Source organism: Sciurus vulgaris, assembly GCF_902686455.1.
Source record: "Sciurus vulgaris genome assembly, chromosome: 5".
Lineage (NCBI taxonomy): Eukaryota > Metazoa > Chordata > Mammalia > Rodentia > Sciuridae > Sciurus > Sciurus vulgaris.
Window position 1 is genome coordinate 109,943,401 of NC_136465.1, and position 19,233 is coordinate 109,962,633.

The window sequence follows — 19,233 nt, forward strand, 5'->3', positions numbered from 1 at the left end:
ATTTCTTGGCTTCTTCTCCATGTTCATCGCTGTTCAAGGTAACCGTTCTTTTGGGGTTATCTGCCATGGAGAGTGCTAAAACTCTTCTATTCCTGACACTAGATCATCATTCTACCTTAAGACAACTTACAGCCCTCTCTGGACCTCAGTTATGCTGGAGAGAGGGGAAGGAACTAGAACTGATGATCTGGAAGTGTTCCTCCAAGTTCACAGTACTACGCTAGACTATCTTAATCCATTCATTTTCAGAGATCCCAGTTTCAGAAAGCCTGTGTAAGCAGAGGATGGAGCTAAGACCAGCAGGAAGTTATAGATTTCAGTGTGGGAAGAAAACGTAAACATCATTTGGTCCAAGACCTTCATTTTACAGTTGAGAAAACCTTGATCCAGAGAAGGTACTTGATTACCTCAAGGCAGAAATGGAAATAACAAGGAGATCTCCCAGGTTCTCATTTGTGGCAAAATTGAAATTCAAGTGTCTTCCACACCTGATTGAAGTACATAATGATATCAGAGTAAAATGTGATATAGAAAGCACAAATTGGTCCAGAACACATTAAAGCATTTTGTCCCTCTAAAAGATGAATTTTCTATAACTACAAGAATTTTGGAGAGGAATTTGCTATTGGTGGTGTTTTGCACAAAATAGCACAATCAGATCACATAAAACATCTTAGATTTATGTTTTTAAATAGCCAATTAAGACAAAACATCATGTCACGGAATACATATATTTACATTAATTTAAATGTCCAAAGCACAATACAGTAGGGTCTATTTAATAGTTTATATAATTTAAGATTTACATATACACAAGCATATGAACAAATATTAGTCTGCAAGAACAAAGTTTTAAGAAGTTACTCTGACATTTTGGTATTGACACATTCTTGGCAACAATTAATGATGACTTTAAATTTTCAGTGAGATCATTTATACAAGGATACAGAATGGAGTGAATGTACAGAATGGAAAGAAGACAAACCAATGTACCTTCCTTGCACTACTTATTTAACACTGTAGAAAATATGGCATTATCAGTGCAGTCAGTTCATACTGGTCTGAAATGATTCTGGCTACTTGCCAAATCTAACTTTATGCTTTATAAATCACTGCTGCTTGATTCTTTTATATCTTTTGAAAAATAAAGGACACTAATGCTTTTCTTTAAAAATAACTCAACTTTGGTCCTAAAAAGTTAGCAAAGTCTGTTTTTTAAGGAGCACTAATACATGCAGTTTGTTTTTTCTTTTAAGAGTCCTGCATAAAGGGATAATATCAGTCATATCACCTTTGGGCGGGCTTTGGCAGTATCAGTGATTGAGATATTATTATCTGGAACTTGAGCCTTTGAAAAACAGCCCCATCTTTCTCGGGCACCTTGGGGAACCAAAGTGCTTTATCTCATTTCCTAACAACCATTTCAATAGACTGTTTATTTGGTTTTATCTCAAAAAACAAACTACAAATAAACAAACAAAAAAACTCCCACAATTTCTGCCCTATTATTATTTTGGAGACCACACAAAGTTAAATATGGAGAGATTAATTATGACATCATACAAATACAGGCACACGATTAAGAAGATGCCACAAAAGGTGTGTCTGAGAACACTGAATTGACTGAATCTGAGTCAGATTTCACCCTGGTGGACTTTAATATGCCCTCAGCTATCACTGCCTCACTGGGAAAGCGCCTGACTTTCCCATTCTGCCCTGCTGCAGCGTCCTTCAGAGGCTCCAGAAACACCACTCTTCTACCTGCACCTGCCTTCCGTTCATCAGCAGAGGCGTCATTGGCAGGGCCGGGACTGAGAATAGATGAATGGGCATTGCTTTGGTTTAGCATATTTTTCTGTCTCTTGGTTTTACACTTACAGGGACATGGTGTCAGATAGAGGTACAAGAGTACCAAAATGATACTGGCCACACAGGCGGCAAGAGTGGTAAAAGCTGTGTTAAATGCCTCATGAGCATGGGATCTGTTTACAGTGAAATTGCTCACGTTTATTGTGACATCCACAGTCTCATTTAACAGGCGTTGCCTATTCATTGCAATACAGGAATATACTCCAGCATCCTCAAAACGAGGACTTTCTATAACCAGACTTCCATTGTAAAACACGTGAAAGTTTTCCACCTCTTTATCCGGCTCCAGCAGTCTGTTATCTGGACCAACCCAGATGAAATCTGTATTTCCACTACTAGTCTTGCTGTCACAATGCACAATCAGTCTTTCCCCAACCTGAGCCTCATGAACAAAGCCAAGTGCACGGAAGGAACCATTGATGACACTGTCAGAGCAATTCATAAAGTTATCCTGAAGCAGAAGCAACTGATGGGAGTGTTTGGAGTCAGACCACAGGCGACAGGTGTAATCATTTTTAAAATCCATCACTGAACTAAAGTGCCTACGATACCAAAAGATCAACAATGAGTATAGGGAACAGTCACAGATAAATGGGTTTCCGTGAAGGTAGATGCCTCTTAGCTGTTTTCCTGGCACTAAATTTATATGATGCATTGGAACAGAAGGGATCCGGTTATAAGAAACATCTAAAAACATCAGTTCTGCCAGCTTGAACCTTCCAACATACAAATCCATAGGAAACTGCGTAAGAAAGTTTCCACTTAAGTAGAGTTTTTGCAATTGGGAAAGCCCTCCAAACGCTGAAGGATCAAGATAGGAAATGTGATTATTGTAAAGCAGGAGCACTTCCAGAACCTTCAACTCTTGGAACACTGCGCTTTTCACGGTCTTCAGCTTATTGGATGATAAGTCGAGACACTTCAGATTTGGAGTCGTGGAAAAACTGCCTGTGGAAATGCTGGTGATATTGTTATGACGAATAATTAGGGTGTTCAGCTTGACAAACGATAGTGGAATCCACTCAGAATCCAGAAGCCCAATTCTGTTATAGCTGAGATCCAGTCTCTTAATCAGTCTGAAAAGGTTCCCGGGCACCTTGGACAGATTTTTGTTGGTGCAGCTGACAATATCAGTGGCACAAATGCAAGCGGTGGGGCACACCCCAGAGGCACCAGGGCTCACAGTCACTGTGATCACCAGCAAACACAGCAGTTCTCTGCAACCCGGTCTGACAACTCCAGGCAGGGTGGGCAGTGTGCGTAAACGTAAAGACATGGTCGCCTCTGCGTCTTTTCCAGGACCCTTTTTCTCCAGTTCAGCCTCCCACCAGTCAACCTGGTAAATAATTAATATTTAAGAAGGGGAAAAAAGTATAAGTTAATTATCACTAGTTAACCCTTAAGAGTCATACCGTATTTTTTCCCAGTAACTTTTGAAATGGGGTTCATTACACACTAGAGAGTTCTATGCTACCTTTTAACCACCAAACGCATTTTCCCCTAGGTTACTCCTGCTTAAAGACATTACAGGCACATTCTCTTAATACAACTGTCTCGCCATCAGAAACTCAATGGTTTTAAAGGGGTCCATCTGTTCTGTTTTTAACTCCCTCTAACAAACACAAAAATACACAAACACATCCTACGAACAATTAAACGGAAATACTTAGCAAACCACCCGTCCAGAAAACAACTCACAGAGCTGGGAAGCCTCACGGGCTGCGGAGATAGGACGCCGACGGCGGTGTTTTCTAAAGGTCTGTGAGTCTGTTTGTCCGTCTCTGTCACTCTGGCACCTTGAGAGTTCCTTTCCCTCCTGCTCCCGGCGGGAGGCAGCCTCTCGCTGTCTCTCAACTTTGGGGAGTTTCAAGCAGCCGCGGCGGCAGCAGCAAGCCCGGGCGCAGCAATCCTCTCCGCGGACTCCACTTGGTTCTCCCGGGCTCTTCTCATTGCACCGTTGAAGGTACCGCCTCGGCGCTCTGGCCACCGTGTGCCCGCGCGCGGGGCGCCCCGCTCCCGCAGCCGCGTCCGAGAAGGGGGGCCGCGGGCAGCGGGTCGGGCCGACCCCACTTCTCCGCGCTCTGGAGGCCCCAGGGCCCGATGTTCCCGCGCCCGCCGCCGGGGTTTTATCCCCGCGCGCCCGGGGTCGGGTGGGGCGGGGAGGTCGGTCCCGCCCCTGCGCGTCCTTCGCTCTTGCGGGACCCAGCTCGCTAGCCGCGGGAGGGAACTGCTGGGCGCTCGGCAGGGGCCGCTGAGCGGGAGGGGTCGGCGGCGCAACCAATCGGAGAGGCGGCCGGCGTCCCCCTCACTCCCACCCTGCCGCCGCCTCCCGCCTTCTCCTGCGGCTCCCCTGGACCCACGGAGCGGCCTCGTGGTGGGGATCCGCGGAGGCCCCAGCTCGCGACCCTGAACGCTCCTGTCCGTTTGTCCAGCCCCAAACAGGGTGGTGGTGGGGTCGGGAAGGGCTCAGGAGGAGACGCCCAGTTCGGGAGGGAGGGGGCGCAATCTTGGGGACCCACGTCGCCGTGGCCATGCAGGTAGCATCTCTCCCCCCCTAGTCCACGCAATTCCCGGACCTCTTCGCGCTTTGCTTTTGGGCGAGGGCCAACGGAGCTTTATCGGCTCTAAGTTCAGTTGGCTTCAAAGGTTTACAAAACAGAAAAGCTGCCTTCGTCTCCGCCCTCATTTGGGGGAGGAGGCGGGGGGATGGGGACTCGAGCACATTTCCTCCTCCAGGGCGACCGGAGTCTCTGCTTGGGGGAAGGAACCGGGAAGGCACAGCGAGGACATCCCTCTGCTCCCTGGAAAAGTTCTATCCCTTTCCTAACTCAGGGCGGCATCAGGGATGGTGCCCAATTCAGAAGCAGGAGGGCAGGAAAGATGGTTTGGATCCGACCTTCCAGCTTGAATGCAAAGAGCATTAACCTTAAAGAAAAAATTCTCAGAATCAGACCAGTTCTTGCTTGGTTGTTTTATTTTTGGTTTTTGACAAACTGCTGGCCGGCTGGACCGAGACCAGGACTGATCCCAGAAGGCGAGTCTGCGCAGTGGGATTTAGTCCCTTCCGGAGAGGCCAGGCTCCAGCGTGCTTTGGTCCAGCAGGCATGGGAAGGTACAAGCTGGACAAGGCCATGCAGAAATGAAGTAGAGGCCATGAAGCTGATGAGCTTTTCGATTAAAAATCCATTTTTGCTTAATTCCAAGATTTAACGATGGGATTTGATTGAGCCAAATGACCCATTTGGCCATTATATCCGGATTAAAAGAAATAAATTACTGCCCTAACAAAAGATGCTACTCACAGTAGAAGGGATAGGGAAAACAACTGAAAAACAGACTAAATTGAGAAAAACACAGTTGGGGCAGGGCACATAATATGTAACATTACTTAAAAATAAAAGCAATGACAGTGACAAACCAATTTCCTTCACCCCACATTCAAACAACCTTCAATTTAGTGAAAGTTGTCTGTCAATGGATTGGTGTGGTAGCGCAGATTCTAAAGACCAGTGAGTGCCTAGTTTAAATGGAGTGATGTGCATTGTTTACTTGTTTGTGGAATAAACCCAGAATAGCACTGGTAAATTCAAAGTGTTTTCAAGTGAGGGTAACTTGATCAGATTAATTTCAGTTTCATGAAAAGTTGAATTTTATCACAAGAATACAGCCTGAAAGGCTTCATGAAACCATTCTTCACTTCCAAAGGAGAGACAGAGATTGAGGTTTTCTTTTATTAGGTCACACCTCCTGGAGTTCTCAAAAAATTTGGCCTTTAGTTCTTCGTTTTTATAGGATTAACAAGTTTAACAGAGAAATAGAATTAAAGTTACAGTGCTCAAGTACTTTTTAAATGACTAATAAATGACCAAGTTTTTGCAGTACTTTCTTGAGTAACATCCTCTTAAGAGAAAACCATGAAGATCGGAGAAAGACCTGTGTTTAATATAAAAATGCTGTAAGAAGAATAAATGACTTTAAAAATAGAAACAGAAGGTTATGTTATAGCTGAAGGCAAACCAAGGAAACATTTTGCAGTGATTACACAGCATAAATAAACTAAATGCACCCAAAATCCACAGACAAGGCTGTTTAATCATTGGAAGACCTGATAACTGGGTTTCCCACCTATGTTAATGGGAAGAGAAATGTAAAGGAGGCAGGTATACTAGCATGGAGAAGAGAAAGCTGACTTGACCTTAATAGTGGTATAAATATGACTATATTTTATTTTTTATCTTTCTGGTATCTTTTTAACTTTCATCTTTTTCCTAATAGTCGCCTTTATACTAATCTGTTTTCTGTCACTATAATGCAATACTTGAGGCTCTGTACTTGGTAAAGAATGGAGTTTTATTTAGTTCACATTCTTTGAGGCTGAAAATGCAAAATCAGACAACCCTATCTGTTTGACCTCTGGTGAGAGTCCCCTTATTTGAATCCTAGATCCAATAGTGCCTAATATTACACACTTAAACTTTTTATTTAATTACATTCTCTTCTTTTTACCTCCCTCTCTTCTTTTTGCCTAAATCATTTTGAGTTGTGTTGTGTCACTTATGACTGACAGAGTCCTAATGAGTACAGTGATAGTTAATAAATATATATTGGGCCATGATTATATGCCAGATTCTGAGTTCTGTGTTCCACATGTATTACTTCATTTTCATGTTCACCTCAATCCTGCAACATTATATAATCCTGTAGCCCAGATGGTAAACAACTGTGTTTCAAATTATTAAAAAATGGAGTGAGTTGAAATAACCTTAAGGTTCCATTTGAAGGATTTAGATTAAACAGAATAGAAAAGTTATTGCCAAGAGTGGTTCCAACCTGGAATCGGTACCAAGACAGATGGTCAAGTTGCCTTCCCAGGAGTTTAAAATAGGATGGAGAGCTATTCCTCTGCCCTCTTTCACATGGTATAAGCTGCTGGTATTTTTTGACCACTCGATAATGACTCTAATGGACAAAAGAAAGTAAATTGACACTGGACATGATTTTGGATCTGGTATGGGCATGTGAATGTCTTTCTGTGTTTGGAAGTAACTCCTGCCCCAAGGCAGTGATTTGAGTAGATGAAATCTCAGGGGTTCTTCCAGGCCTGTGATTTCCAGGATTTCTTAGGTTATAGTCCAAGATTTAAGGAATTAGAAATATGAGACAAGAAATTGTTACAGCACTAGTTTGATGATTCTCAGTCATCTTGACCAATAATGAACACTTTAATAGAAGTTTTTATCCTATGAAAGACTTGCACATTCTTTATCACAATTGATTCTAGCAGGTATCCTGTAATCTAGCAAATATCTAGTCCTCCCCCACTCCTTTTTTTTTAACCCAGGAATACTTTGGCTTAAGTCAGAAAATGCATAGCTTTGCCCATCAGTTCTGGAAGTGCCCCCAGTTTTTACAGCAGCCTGTCCTCTTGGCCTGCTCCAGCTGGTTTTTGTAAATTGCCCCAAATTTGTTATGCAGTGAGATCTCTCAACCATCCTATATCTCTCACTATTTGGAGAGATATTTTCAGAGAAGACAGACTCCAGCCCCTGAATTCCAGGAGGTATATGTCAACTTGTAGCTTGTTTCTCTGGAAGCTCCTTTACTTGGTTGGAAATGACCGGGGTTGGGGCAGGAACTACATTCCCACCCCAGGGAGAACTCACCCTGGAGCAACTCTTTAAGCACTTCCCACCCACCCATCCCATTGATCTCTCTCTTACCTTTAGTAGCATAGGCTAGACATGTTCTAAGTTCAGTTGAGATAAATAAAATCACATAACATAAAATTCACTATCTTAACCATTTTAAAATGCACAACTTAACAATTTTGTAGTTTATTCACAATGTTGTGCAACCATCACCATCATGTGTGTGTGTGTGTATTTTTTTTTTTTTTTTTTTTTTTTTTTTTTTTTTTTTTTTTTTTTTTTTTTTTTTTTTTGGTACTAGGAATTGAACTCTGGGCACTTAACCCCCTGAACCACATCCCCAGCACTACCCCCCCCCTTTTTTTTTTTTTTTTTTTACATTTTATTTAGAGACTGGGTCTCACTGAGTTGCTTAGGGCCTCACTAATTTGCTGAGCCTGGATTTGAACTCTCGATCCTTCTCCTGCCTCAGCCTCCTCAGCCACTGGGATTGCAGGTGTTCGTCACCACACCCAGCAGTCACTATTGTATTCCAGATTATTTTCATCATCCTGAAAAGAAACCCCAACCCATTAAGTAGTCATTCCCATTCTACTTCCTTGCAGCCCCTGTCAAGGACTAATCGATTTTCTGTCTATATGATTTGCCTTTTCTGGACATTTCATATAAATGGGATTGTGTGATATGTGGTATTTTATATCTTGACTTCTTTCACTTAACATGTTTTTAGGGTTTGGATGGGGTTTTTAAGCTAAGGGTTGTGGAACTGTTTGAGATCATCCTGGTGAAAGTCCTGCATATTTGGTTTAGTTGTACTTGAATTGGAATGTGGCTTAAGGGGGCCCAAAGCCCCATTTATTCAGAGTCTTCAATTAAAAAAGTATTAGACCACTGGATGAGTACAGAAACCTACCAAAATCACAAGGTGAGAAGGTCTAAGATTTAGATCTGAGTAAAAATTCTTTAACTTCCCATAATCCCAAGAGTTAATTGAGGTGTCAATTGATGATTTCTAAAGTTCCTTCCAACTTCAAAAAGTTAATATGATTTTTTGGTAATGATGTGTTCCCCGTTGCCCAAGACCAGGACTAGACTAACCAATTAGTGCTAACCAATTAGAGCAGTTCTGGGTTTGGTTTCTTGTCTGGGTCAGTTTTCACTACCCTGGACACACAGGCTCCTCCTCTCTCTCTGCAGTGAATGATGTCAATCCCATTGCTTCTTTAAGTTAAAACAACTTCAGGCAAGTTCTCCACTGTTGAGAGATCACTTTAATCTATTAAGTATTCAATTATAATGGGGGATCAAATATTCATTGCAGTATCATTTCTAATAGGAAAAAATTAGCACATTCTTAATTTGTCATAGGGATATGCATAAATAAATAAGTTTACACCCATCTGGTGTCATACTGTAGTGCTCTTCAAAATAATGAGGAAGGGGAATATCTGGTGACATAGCAAAATATTACAAAATGATACAATTCTAATTATCGTTAAAAAAATATATTTGCATATCAATTCTGTGGTATGTATAGATTGCCTGAAAAAGCATATCCCCATGTCATAAATGGTAGTTTAAAAAATATTTCTTCTTTCCTTATCTGTGTTATTCTATAATATATTTTATCATTTGTTCTATTTTGTTGTACATGATAGCAGAATGCATTTTGATTCATTGTACCCAAATGGAGTACAGTTTTTCACCTCTCTGGTTGTACACAATGTAGAGTCACACCATTTGTCTAAATTCTACAATATTTTTATGATAAGAAAAGTACAATAAAAACTTTAGTTGTTAAAGTCATGGGCATCAGCTATTCATGCTGCTTCTGCTTAATTGTGATTCCTACTTGGTGGTTAAGTTCTGTAGTTTCAGAAGGCACAGCCATCTCTGGCTTCTCAGACAGTAGAGAGATGGCTCCCATTCTGAGGAACAACAGTTGTTCTCCTACCTTAGCACAAGTATTTATTTGGCAAATAATTCCTAAGTGTCTCCTACGTGTCAGTTACTACTCTTTAGTCTGAGAGTTACATAAGTGCTATGATGGCCACACACATCCGACTAAAATAAAGCATATAATAGTCACATGTATATTTCTTATTGGCCAACAGTCCCCGTCCCAGGTTTGGGACTCAACCTCCTTAGTTGAAACACACCCCAACAGCTATGAGTCCTTTCCAACAGTATGCCCTTAAGCCAACTTTTGGTGAGCTAGAATGCTCTCTGCTCCATTGCTCCATTTATTTTTCAATGAGAAACAGACAAACAAAAATTACTAAACACCCCTTTTTTCTTAATTTGAAAAGCACTATGTGTTTATTGTAGAGAAACTGGAAGGTATATGAAAAATATAAGGAATCAGAGAATGCCATCCATAATCACATTGGTAAATCAAAGTCTCTGCTCAAAGAATAAATCCACTGAAGTGAGGAACCTAAGAAGTTTGCAAAGAATGATTTTTTTTTTCTTTGTCATAATTGTGTAATGATAGAAACAAGCAAATCTTTTTATTTAATACTCCAAAATTCTCACCCTTAGGAATGAAATACTCAAATGAGAATTTGTTTTTTAAAATTCAGTGTGTCAAAACCATGAAACTAGCATTATGGTTACCTCTTAAGAGTTTAGTCATAAATGCTAAGTGCTCTGATTTTCATTTTGCTCATTATTAGCCTGAAGAGCTCATCTAATTGAATTCCTAAATGCTGTTTTATCCCTCAAAACTGGGGTTAATTTTATCTCTCATAAATGCAGATAATATTTAGCAAACCTGGTTTAGAAAACTATATGAAGCACTCAGACTCCTGTTTTATGTCTTTTTAAAAATTGGATTTCCTGTTGCAGTAATTAATTTATCATTGCTTTATAATGGTGAATCTGATTGTTCAATTTGAAACAATGATTATTCACCAACCACCATCAAGATAAAATAAAATTGAGAGAGAAAAGCACAAGCTCTCCCCACTAGAGAGCCAGCACTATCTCAAATACTTAATTATTTTCAGCAAATGCAAAGCCCTTTTTGCTGGTTGCTCCATGGGCAATTTGCTCTGGAACTCTGACCTTTCAGTTTGAGACAGTGAAAAGAAACATCACATTAATATAGAAGATGGCATAAGGACTTCTGGAGAGATCACAGAAAGTGGTCTTGTTAATTGCAAGGGGTCTCAGTTACACTACATTCCAAGCTTCTCTTTAATTCTCATCAAGGTCCTAAGAGATGGCCATTAACGTCTCCATTTTTTAATGAGGGCCATGGGGTTTAGCTGGTGTATGCAACTTGCTCAATGTTAGTGGTAGAACTAGCTCTCTCATCAAAGCCTGTCTTGCTCTAGTCTCATGCTTAACCATTAGCTCTAATGCTTCCCATTTAGGGAGTAGCAGGGTTAGCCATAATTTAAATTCCATTCAGCAAATATTGTTAGTCTTGGCTACACTCCCAGGGCCATAACATGGTTGCTCTCCTCTAGGAATTTGTAGTATTATTATAAATAAATATAGGATATAAGACAGTCACAGAATTCAGTTCCAAATTGGATTTAACCAAGAGCCGAAATATAGACTATATGTACTTGGGGCATTCAAAAATTCCAAATACCTGAAGAATTTTAGTTCTTACTCATTTTGTTGACTAAATATCTGATTCAGCAAAGTGAATTATATGCAAATAAAAACATAAATTGGAGAAAACTGTTAAATTGTCAGAGGTGAAAATTCTTTTTTTGAATTAAGCAATGGTAACACAAACCTATGATTCATCTTCTCCATGGCATTAGCAATAAAGACTTATAAGCAAGGAAAGTAGTATCTCTCTCCCGTCATGCACCAAGGGTCTGAAACACCCTCCAATTAAATGCCAAATGGCAATGTCTGAAAAAAATGGTGATTCTTAGAGCAAAATAGAGCATTGAATAAAGAATCAAGTCCCTGGAGTGTGGTCCCAGAATTTTGGTTTATTAACTGTGGGATCTTAGGTAAGTGACTCAGCCTTTCAGGTTATGAGTTTCTCCATTCATAAAATGGAAGTGCAGTACTAACATATGCAATGCTTGATTCCACAAGGTTGACTGAAATAAGACATGAAAAGTGCTTTGAGAACAATAAAGTTGTAAGAGAGTAAGCCTTGTTACCCTTGTGCCTTGGATGTGGCCTGATACAGCACAGATGTTTAATAATTGTTTGTTGAACCTAATGGCTGGGTTTATGTACAAAATAAACAGAGCTGGAGAGGTGTCTCACCACAATATGTTTATACTAAGTAACTGCTCCCTGGAGCCCTCCTCTACCAGAGTGCAGCAGGTCCTCATTTGGTTCAGTTCTGCCTTGCTCTCTGTGGTCCTCTGTCTCAGCAGCTGCAGACTGGAATAAGTCCACCCGTCTGCATGTCTGGGCTTCTCAGAACCCCTGCAACTTGAAGGTGACACATTGTGCATCCTCAGTGGAAACCTTTAGTTAGGAGTGAAGATTGGCAATCTCAATCCACACTGGAGAGTACCCAAAGAGATTTCAAACTATAGGAAAAAGCAAAATAAAACAAATAATAATAATAATCACTCTCTCCAGAGAGCAATTTTGACATGCTGCTACTTGCTTGTTACAGTGTGATAAAAATACATGATAGGAAACCAGTGTAGGTTTCCTTGGCAGCTGTTGTGTAGAAGAGGTCAGGTGCCAATCTGAGCAAGTTGCTGAAGGATGAGTCTGCTCACTGACATTTCCTTCTTCATGGAAACAGGAGGATGATGGAAAACACGCTTTTTGTGGCAATTGTCCACATTTATTCTGAAGTAGAATTTGCCACTCAATTTTATTTATTAAAATGATTCTACATATTTATTCTTCTTTCCTAAATTCTGCTTGTTGGGTAGGCACTGAAACCTTGGGTCCTTGGCTCTAATTTTAGAAGCAGATTATCCATTGACCCAAGGAGTATTCAGATATTTGCTTACTAGTTTGTAGGGTGAGCCTGGGAAAAACAGGACACTAGGCTCTCCAGGCAGGACCACCTTGGTAGCACCAACTTAGTTCCTTTAGGCAAATCCAGAAACTTGGTATTTTTGGTATCTTGGAGTTAATTATATACATAGGCAATAATTTAAATACAAAACAAAATAACACCTACTTATCAATTTAATGTAAGAATCAAGTGGATCAGAACCTGATATTGGCCTGATCATTTTCTCTGCAAAGCCAAGTTTATAGATGAAAATGTTTTGTAAATGTACATTAATAAAGAAGAATAGTTTGTTTAGTGATCTCAAGCTATTATAGCATGACAAATCCATTGACACAAGAGGGATCTGTCAGACAGTAGGATCACATATTCAGATTGGCTGCATAGGGCATTGTCATCCCTGGGCAGAAGGTACAAAGCAGGTAAACAGAGGCACCAGAAATTCAGTGGCACCCTAATTTTGCCCCAATGAGAAAAGTATTCTATTATATACTTCCCTTTTCCTTTATCAGTATAAGTACAAAGCTTGGAAAGGTAGAGTCCATAAGCTAGAACAGTGACCATGCAGAAGAAAGGCAAAAGGACAAAGAATATAGAACTTGTGTTAGAAAGACTTTATCAGAAAGCTGAATAACTCCTTAGAGAGAAAAGCCAGTTCCCTGATATAAGCCAGCATTTTGCAGAACCTCAACAAAATACAATTATAAATACGTTTATTGAAAATAAACTGAGTGGTTCTATAAGCAGAAATTGAGTTCTGTCCAATTATTCTGATGAAAAGAAAGTTCTGGCAAAAGTTATGAGACAACGTATGGAGCAGGCATGGAAGAGGATTTGCAGAACAAGGACCTTGTAACCATCACCCAAGTGAAGACGCAGGACATTTACCAACATTCCCAAAGTCCCCTGTGTTCCCTTCCAGTTGCTAGCCTTCCAGTGGCACCACTCTTCTGACTTCTGACCACATAGAATAGTTCTGCCTGTTTTTATACTTTGGGCAAATGGAATGAAGACTCTTGGGTCTGGCTTCTGTGGCTCACGTTGGAGATTCATCTGATGTTTTGTGCATCGTTGTGGATCTGTATGCCTGAGAGTGTATTTGCTGAGCCACAGATCATGTACCTGTCCAGCTCCAGCAGTAACTGCCAGTTTTCCAAAGTGGCATACTAATTTTTTCTCTCACAAAAGGTATATGAAATATTTTTTACACATCCTTGTCAACACTTACTATTTTTCATATTTTCCATTTTTTCATCTCCGTCATTTTAGTGAGTAGGTAGTGGTTGTAATTTGTATTTCCTGATTATTAATGAACTTGGGCAATTTCTCATATGTTCATTTAGACTTCCTCTTTTCTGAGTCTTTTGCCTATTTCGCTGTTGAACTGTCCATCTTTTTCTTATTGACTCTAAGACTTCTTTTTTGGGGGTGGGGTACTGGGATTTTAACTGAGGGGCACTTGACCACTGAACCACATCCCCAGCCCTATTTCGTATTTTGTTTAGAGACACAGTCTCACTGAGTTGCTTAGTACCTCGCTGTTGCTGAGACTGGCTTTGAACTTGTGATCCTCCTGTTCCAGCTTCCTGAGCCACTGAGATTACAGGCATGCTCCACCAAGCCCGGCTCTCTAAAACTTCTTTATATATTCTGGTTTGTGAGATTTTTAAATCATATATGTGTGTGTGTGACCTAGGCAAATTAATATGGAGATTAATATTTTCTCCCATCTGCAGATTGCCAATTCAGACATTTTTGGTGAAAAGAAGTTCTTAATTTTATCAAGTTTATCCCATTTCTTTTTTTTTTTTTTTTTTTTTCTCTTATGGTTCATGGCGTTCTTTTGTTTGTTTGTTTTGTTTTGTCTTTTGGTTTATTTTCTTTTTGAGAGAGTATTGCTATTCCAGTTCACAAAGGTGTTTTCCTCAAAAATCTTTGTTGTTTTACTTTCAATTTATTTCAGCAATCCATCAGGAATTGACTTTTGTGTGTAGTGTGAAGTACAAGTCAATATGCCTTTTTCCATTTATATATTCACTTGACCCAACACCATTTATTGAGAAAACCACTCTTTTCCCTACCATGTTGTAGGGTCACTTTTGGCATAAACTGTGTGATCATAGATATGCAGGTCTGCTTCTGGACTCTTTGTTCACTGAACAGTTATCTGTTCTTGCACCTATACCATTCAGTTTGATCATCAGAGCTCTGTAATCAGGGTTCCTGATATCTCATAGTTCAAGTCTTCCATAGTTATCCTTCAAGAGTGCTTTGGCTCTTCCTACTACTTCACATTTCCATATGAAGTTTAAAAGAATTTGTCAGTTTCTGAAAACAAAACAAAGCAAAAAAAAAAAAAAAAAGCCTAAAAATCAGATTTCAGTTTTGGTTCCTGGAAGTGTATATTAATTTGAAAGAATTAACATCTTTACAATATTGAGTCTTCTAATCATAGCCATGTATTTATTTCCATTTATTTGGTTCTTCAGTTTTTCTCAATGCTATTTTATAATTTTCAGTCTTGTACATCTTTAGATTTGTTTTAAGGTGTTTTGAGTGTTTGGATATGACTGTAAATAGGTTTTATTTTCTATATGTTTATTGTTGGTATATACAGATAGGAGTAATTCATAGAATTTTTGTTTGGGCATGACCTTATTGTCTGGAAACAATGATTTTACTTCTTGCTTTTCAATCTCCATGACTTTCATTTCTTTCTCTTGTAGACCTCCAGTTATGGTGTTGAACTTGGTCCCAAGTTTAGGAATAAGTTTTAATATTCCACCATTGAGAATAATGCTTGCTACACGTATTTTCCAGATATTTTTGATCAAATTAAGAAAATTCTATTAGTGGTTAATTGTTTTCAGCACAAATTAATGTTCAGTTTATCAAATTAACCAACCTTGCACATCTGGATTAACCTTCCCCCTCAGTTTAGAATATCATTGGATTTGATTTCCTAATATCTTGTTAAGAATTTTTCAGGAATGTTTATGTGAAAAGTAGTTTGTAATTTTCTTTCTCACAAAGCTTCTCAGAGTTTTAAAATAAAATTTATGCTATTCTAATTTTTTAAAAATCTGAGAAGCTCTCCTTTTTCTTTCTGTCTGCAGAATTATAAAAGGCAGGAATTAATTTTTTCTTAATTCATTGCAAAAATTGGGAGAATTCATTGGTAAGCTATCTTAAAAGCCAGGGCTTTTCTTCTGAGAAAGTTTTCATTTTTTAATTTTGGGCTGAATTTTTTAATGCCTACTGAAATATTCATATTTTCTGTCTCTCCTTCTGTTAACTTTGGTAAATTGTATTTTTCAAAGAATTCCCCTTTTTACCCAAATTGTTAAATTCATCAACATAAAGTTGTTTTTAGCATCCCTTAATTATTTCCTTGATATTTGTGTGATCTCTACGGATAACCTCTTTGTCATTGCTATTGTTGCTGATTTGTGCCCTCTCCCTTTTTTATAATTTTAATCTGTCAGTCTTGCTAAAGTTTTATCATTTTGTTAATCTTCTCAAAAAATTTACTCTGGTTTTCTTGATTTTCTCTATTATATGTTTGATTTTTAATTCCTTACTGTCTGCTTTTGTTTCTCATTTCTTTCCTTAGGTTTGATTGCTATTCTTTTTCTAGTTTCTGGTGATTAACACCAGATTAAATAGTACATTTTAACCTTTTTTATTTTATAATACAGTATACACATTTAAGGCTATACATTTCCTTCTGAGCACCATTTAAGTTTATTCCCATAAGCTTTGAAATGTTTATTTTTGTTATTCAGTTTAAGTTGTTTTCTAATTTCTGGATTATTGCTTTATTAATCCCATGTATTATTTAATTTTTCTACTTTTCTATTGTTTTCTACTTTTGTTATCAATCTTGTTACTAATTTATTCCACAGTGGTAAGAGACACTATTCTGAAAGATTCCAATATTTTGAAATTGTTGAGACTTTATAATATGTGATTTTAACAAAAAGTATTTCATGTATACTTGAAATAAGTATGAGTTGGTCACTAGTGGGTACAATTTTATATATGTATTATTTTATTATTCTGAGTAGGTATCCCAGAGATTACAACATATATCCTTGATTTCTTACAGAGTGGCTTAGTCTATTTGGGCTGCTATAACAAAAAAACATAAATACATAGCTCGTAAACAAAATACATATTTCTCACAGTACTAGATGCTGGAGAGTCCAAGATCAGAGTGCCCACAGATTCAGTGTCTGGTACAGTTCTGCTCCTCATGAATGGTGCCTTCTAGCTGTGTCTTCACATGACAGAAGTAACAAACAAGCTCCCCAAGTCTCTATTATAAGATCACAAATCCCATTCATAGGCTCTAACCTCATAGTCCAGTTACTTCCCAGAGGCTGCTCACCTCCCTGTCATCACTGGAGTTAGAATTTCAACAGATGCATTTTGGGGCGCACAAATATTTAAACTATAACAAATCATTATTTTCCCACTCTTCTGATACTATTAGACCCTTAGACCTTCCAAACTATTGACTCCTAGCAGGCACAGTGGCACATGCTAGTAATCCCAGTGGCTCAGGAGGCCGAGGCAGGAAGATTGCAAGTTCAAGGCCAGCCTTGGCAACTTAGCAAGGCCCTAAGTAACTTGGAGACACCCTGTCTCAAAATAAAAAAACAATAAAAAGGGCTAGGGATGTAGCTCAGGGGTAAGTACCCCTGGGTTCAATCTCCAGTACTACTACTACTACCACGAACAACAATCCCCAGTACAAATAATTATAATAAACAATAATAAACTATTTATCCCTCAAGGTTTTTTATTCTTTTTTGCCATGTAGATTATTGTATATATTTATTTTATACTATAAATGACATTAAAATTACCATTTTGTGTAGCCAATAGTAACTTATAAATATCCACATATTTGCTCTTCCAATGTTTTTTTTCCTTCCTGCCTTTCCATATTTCTGTCTGAGATTATTGTTCTCTGCCTGAAGACTATCTTCTAGTTTGTCTGAAACCATTTTTATTCCACCTTCATTTTTGAAGGATGATTTTGTAAGCTACAATTCTAGGCTGACAATCATTTTCTTTAGGCACTTAAGGTTGAAAACATTATCTTCTGGAATCCATAATCTCTGTTGGTAAATCACTGTAAACCTTCATGTTGCTTCTTTGAAGAAAGTGTCTTTTTTTTTTTTTTTATTTTTCCTTTTCCTTCTGGCCACTTTTAGGATTTTTCTTTTTGTCTTTGGTTTTCAGTTTGCAAAGTAGTTATTTGCAGTTTTATCCTACTCTTAAATTTATGTATTGATGACTTTGTCTTTGAAAAATTCCTGTTCCTTATCCCAGGGCATGTTGCTTTTTCTCTATTTGCTCTCATTTTGGGACCTCCAATTACATTATGTATATGAAATTCTCCATGTGTCATGGTCTAGCTATTGTTTTTATTTTTCATCCTTTTCCCTTTTTGCTTCAAAGTACTTTCCATTGATCTGGTTTCCAGCTCACCAATGCACCTCACTATCCTGTAGCTATCCTATGTCCAATCTGCTGTATAACTTACTCATTTGTGTTCCTAGTTTCAAATATTTTCAGATGTTTAGCATTCTTGGAGGTTCATTTGATTTTTTTAATATATTCCAACTTTCTAGTGAAATCCTCCTTTTTGTTAACCATTTAACTATGTTCTTTATCCTATTAACGAGTATTTTATATTCCTTTTCTGGCAACTCTAATTTTTGGCTTATCCCTGGGTCAGGTACTGAAGCTTAGTCTCCAGCAGTATTCCAGGCCCTACACTGAACATCTACACCCTTAGTCAGGAAGTATTGACATAAACACTCTCTGTATTTAAAGCCTCAGTTCAGGAGGATGTTTACGGTACTGGGTTCGCCTTGTTTCTGAACCACACCCTGACATTGGGGACAGGAGCCAGGAGAGTCTGTGCCCAGACATTCCTGAGCAATGTACCTGCTCTCTGACCTGGAAAACCCATTTCTGGGCATCATCATATACCATCATTCAAAGAATTGTAGAAATATTTTACTCTCAGTGCCATTTAGAGACTATATCATGAGTGGAGCATTGGCTAAACATGACTCAGTAATAAAAACATTATTTAGTAATTGGGTTAATTCATCTCAAAGATCTGTTCATGTTTAAAATTGATGCTGCCTTTTCTATGGCTATATTGATAGGTAGTAATTTAATATGTACAGTATAGACACAAATTAATTCATCTCTATATGTTTACATTCTCTGTATCTTGTCCTTTTGAGATCATTAAGGGCAGAGGCAGTTTTCTTATATTTTCTCACTCTCTGCATATCCTAGCACAATACCTTGCCTTATCTGGGCTCAGAAAGTCTGTGGATTGGATTCAGTTGCAAATTCCATCCCTTGCTTTAAGAGAAACCAATATTTATCATGAGACTTTTCATTTAAAGTGTATTATAGGTGGAGCATAGTGGCTTATACCTGTAATCCCAGCATCTTGGGAGGCTGAAGCAGGAGGATCACAGGTTCAAAGCCAGCCTCAGCAATTTAGGGAGACCCTAATTAACTCAGTGAGACCTTGTCTCTAAATAAAATATAGAAAAAGGCTGGAGATGTGGTTCAGTGGTTAAGTGCCCCTAGGTTCAATCCCCGATACCAAAAATAAATAAAGAAATAAAATAAAGGGTATTACAGATATTTCTTATTTTGTTTAATAATTACCTGCTTTGGAGATGTATTTGTTTTTTAACAAATGCTTGAATTAACTTCTAT

At 38.6% G+C, this 19,233-nt stretch overlaps 2 protein-coding genes across 7 annotated transcripts in view; one reads left to right on the top strand and one right to left on the bottom strand.

The window, feature by feature from the left end:
* Positions 1 to 763: 763 nt before the first annotated feature.
* AMIGO2 (adhesion molecule with Ig like domain 2) lies at positions 764 to 7,405 on the bottom strand. The gene is made up of 2 exons (XM_079139597.1): positions 3,568 to 7,405; positions 764 to 3,205 (listed from the first exon to the last, which is right to left on the bottom strand). Exon 2 carries the CDS (start codon positions 3,143 to 3,145, stop codon positions 1,580 to 1,582), a length of 1,566 nt encoding a protein of 521 aa, XP_078995723.1. The 5' UTR covers positions 3,146 to 3,205; positions 3,568 to 7,405; the 3' UTR covers positions 764 to 1,579.
* PCED1B (PC-esterase domain containing 1B) overlaps positions 3,235 to 19,233 on the top strand; it is a 276,290-nt gene continuing 260,291 nt past the window's right edge. For 4 of the 6 annotated variants that reach the window (XR_013763781.1, XR_013763782.1, XR_013763783.1 and 1 more), the window contains exon 1: positions 3,700 to 3,832. The gene's annotated coding sequence lies outside the window, so the exon portion shown is untranslated. Of the gene's footprint in view, positions 3,627 to 3,699; positions 3,833 to 19,233 lie in introns of those variants that run through there. The other 2 variants (XM_079139623.1, XM_079139625.1) reach the window with 1 other exon arrangement.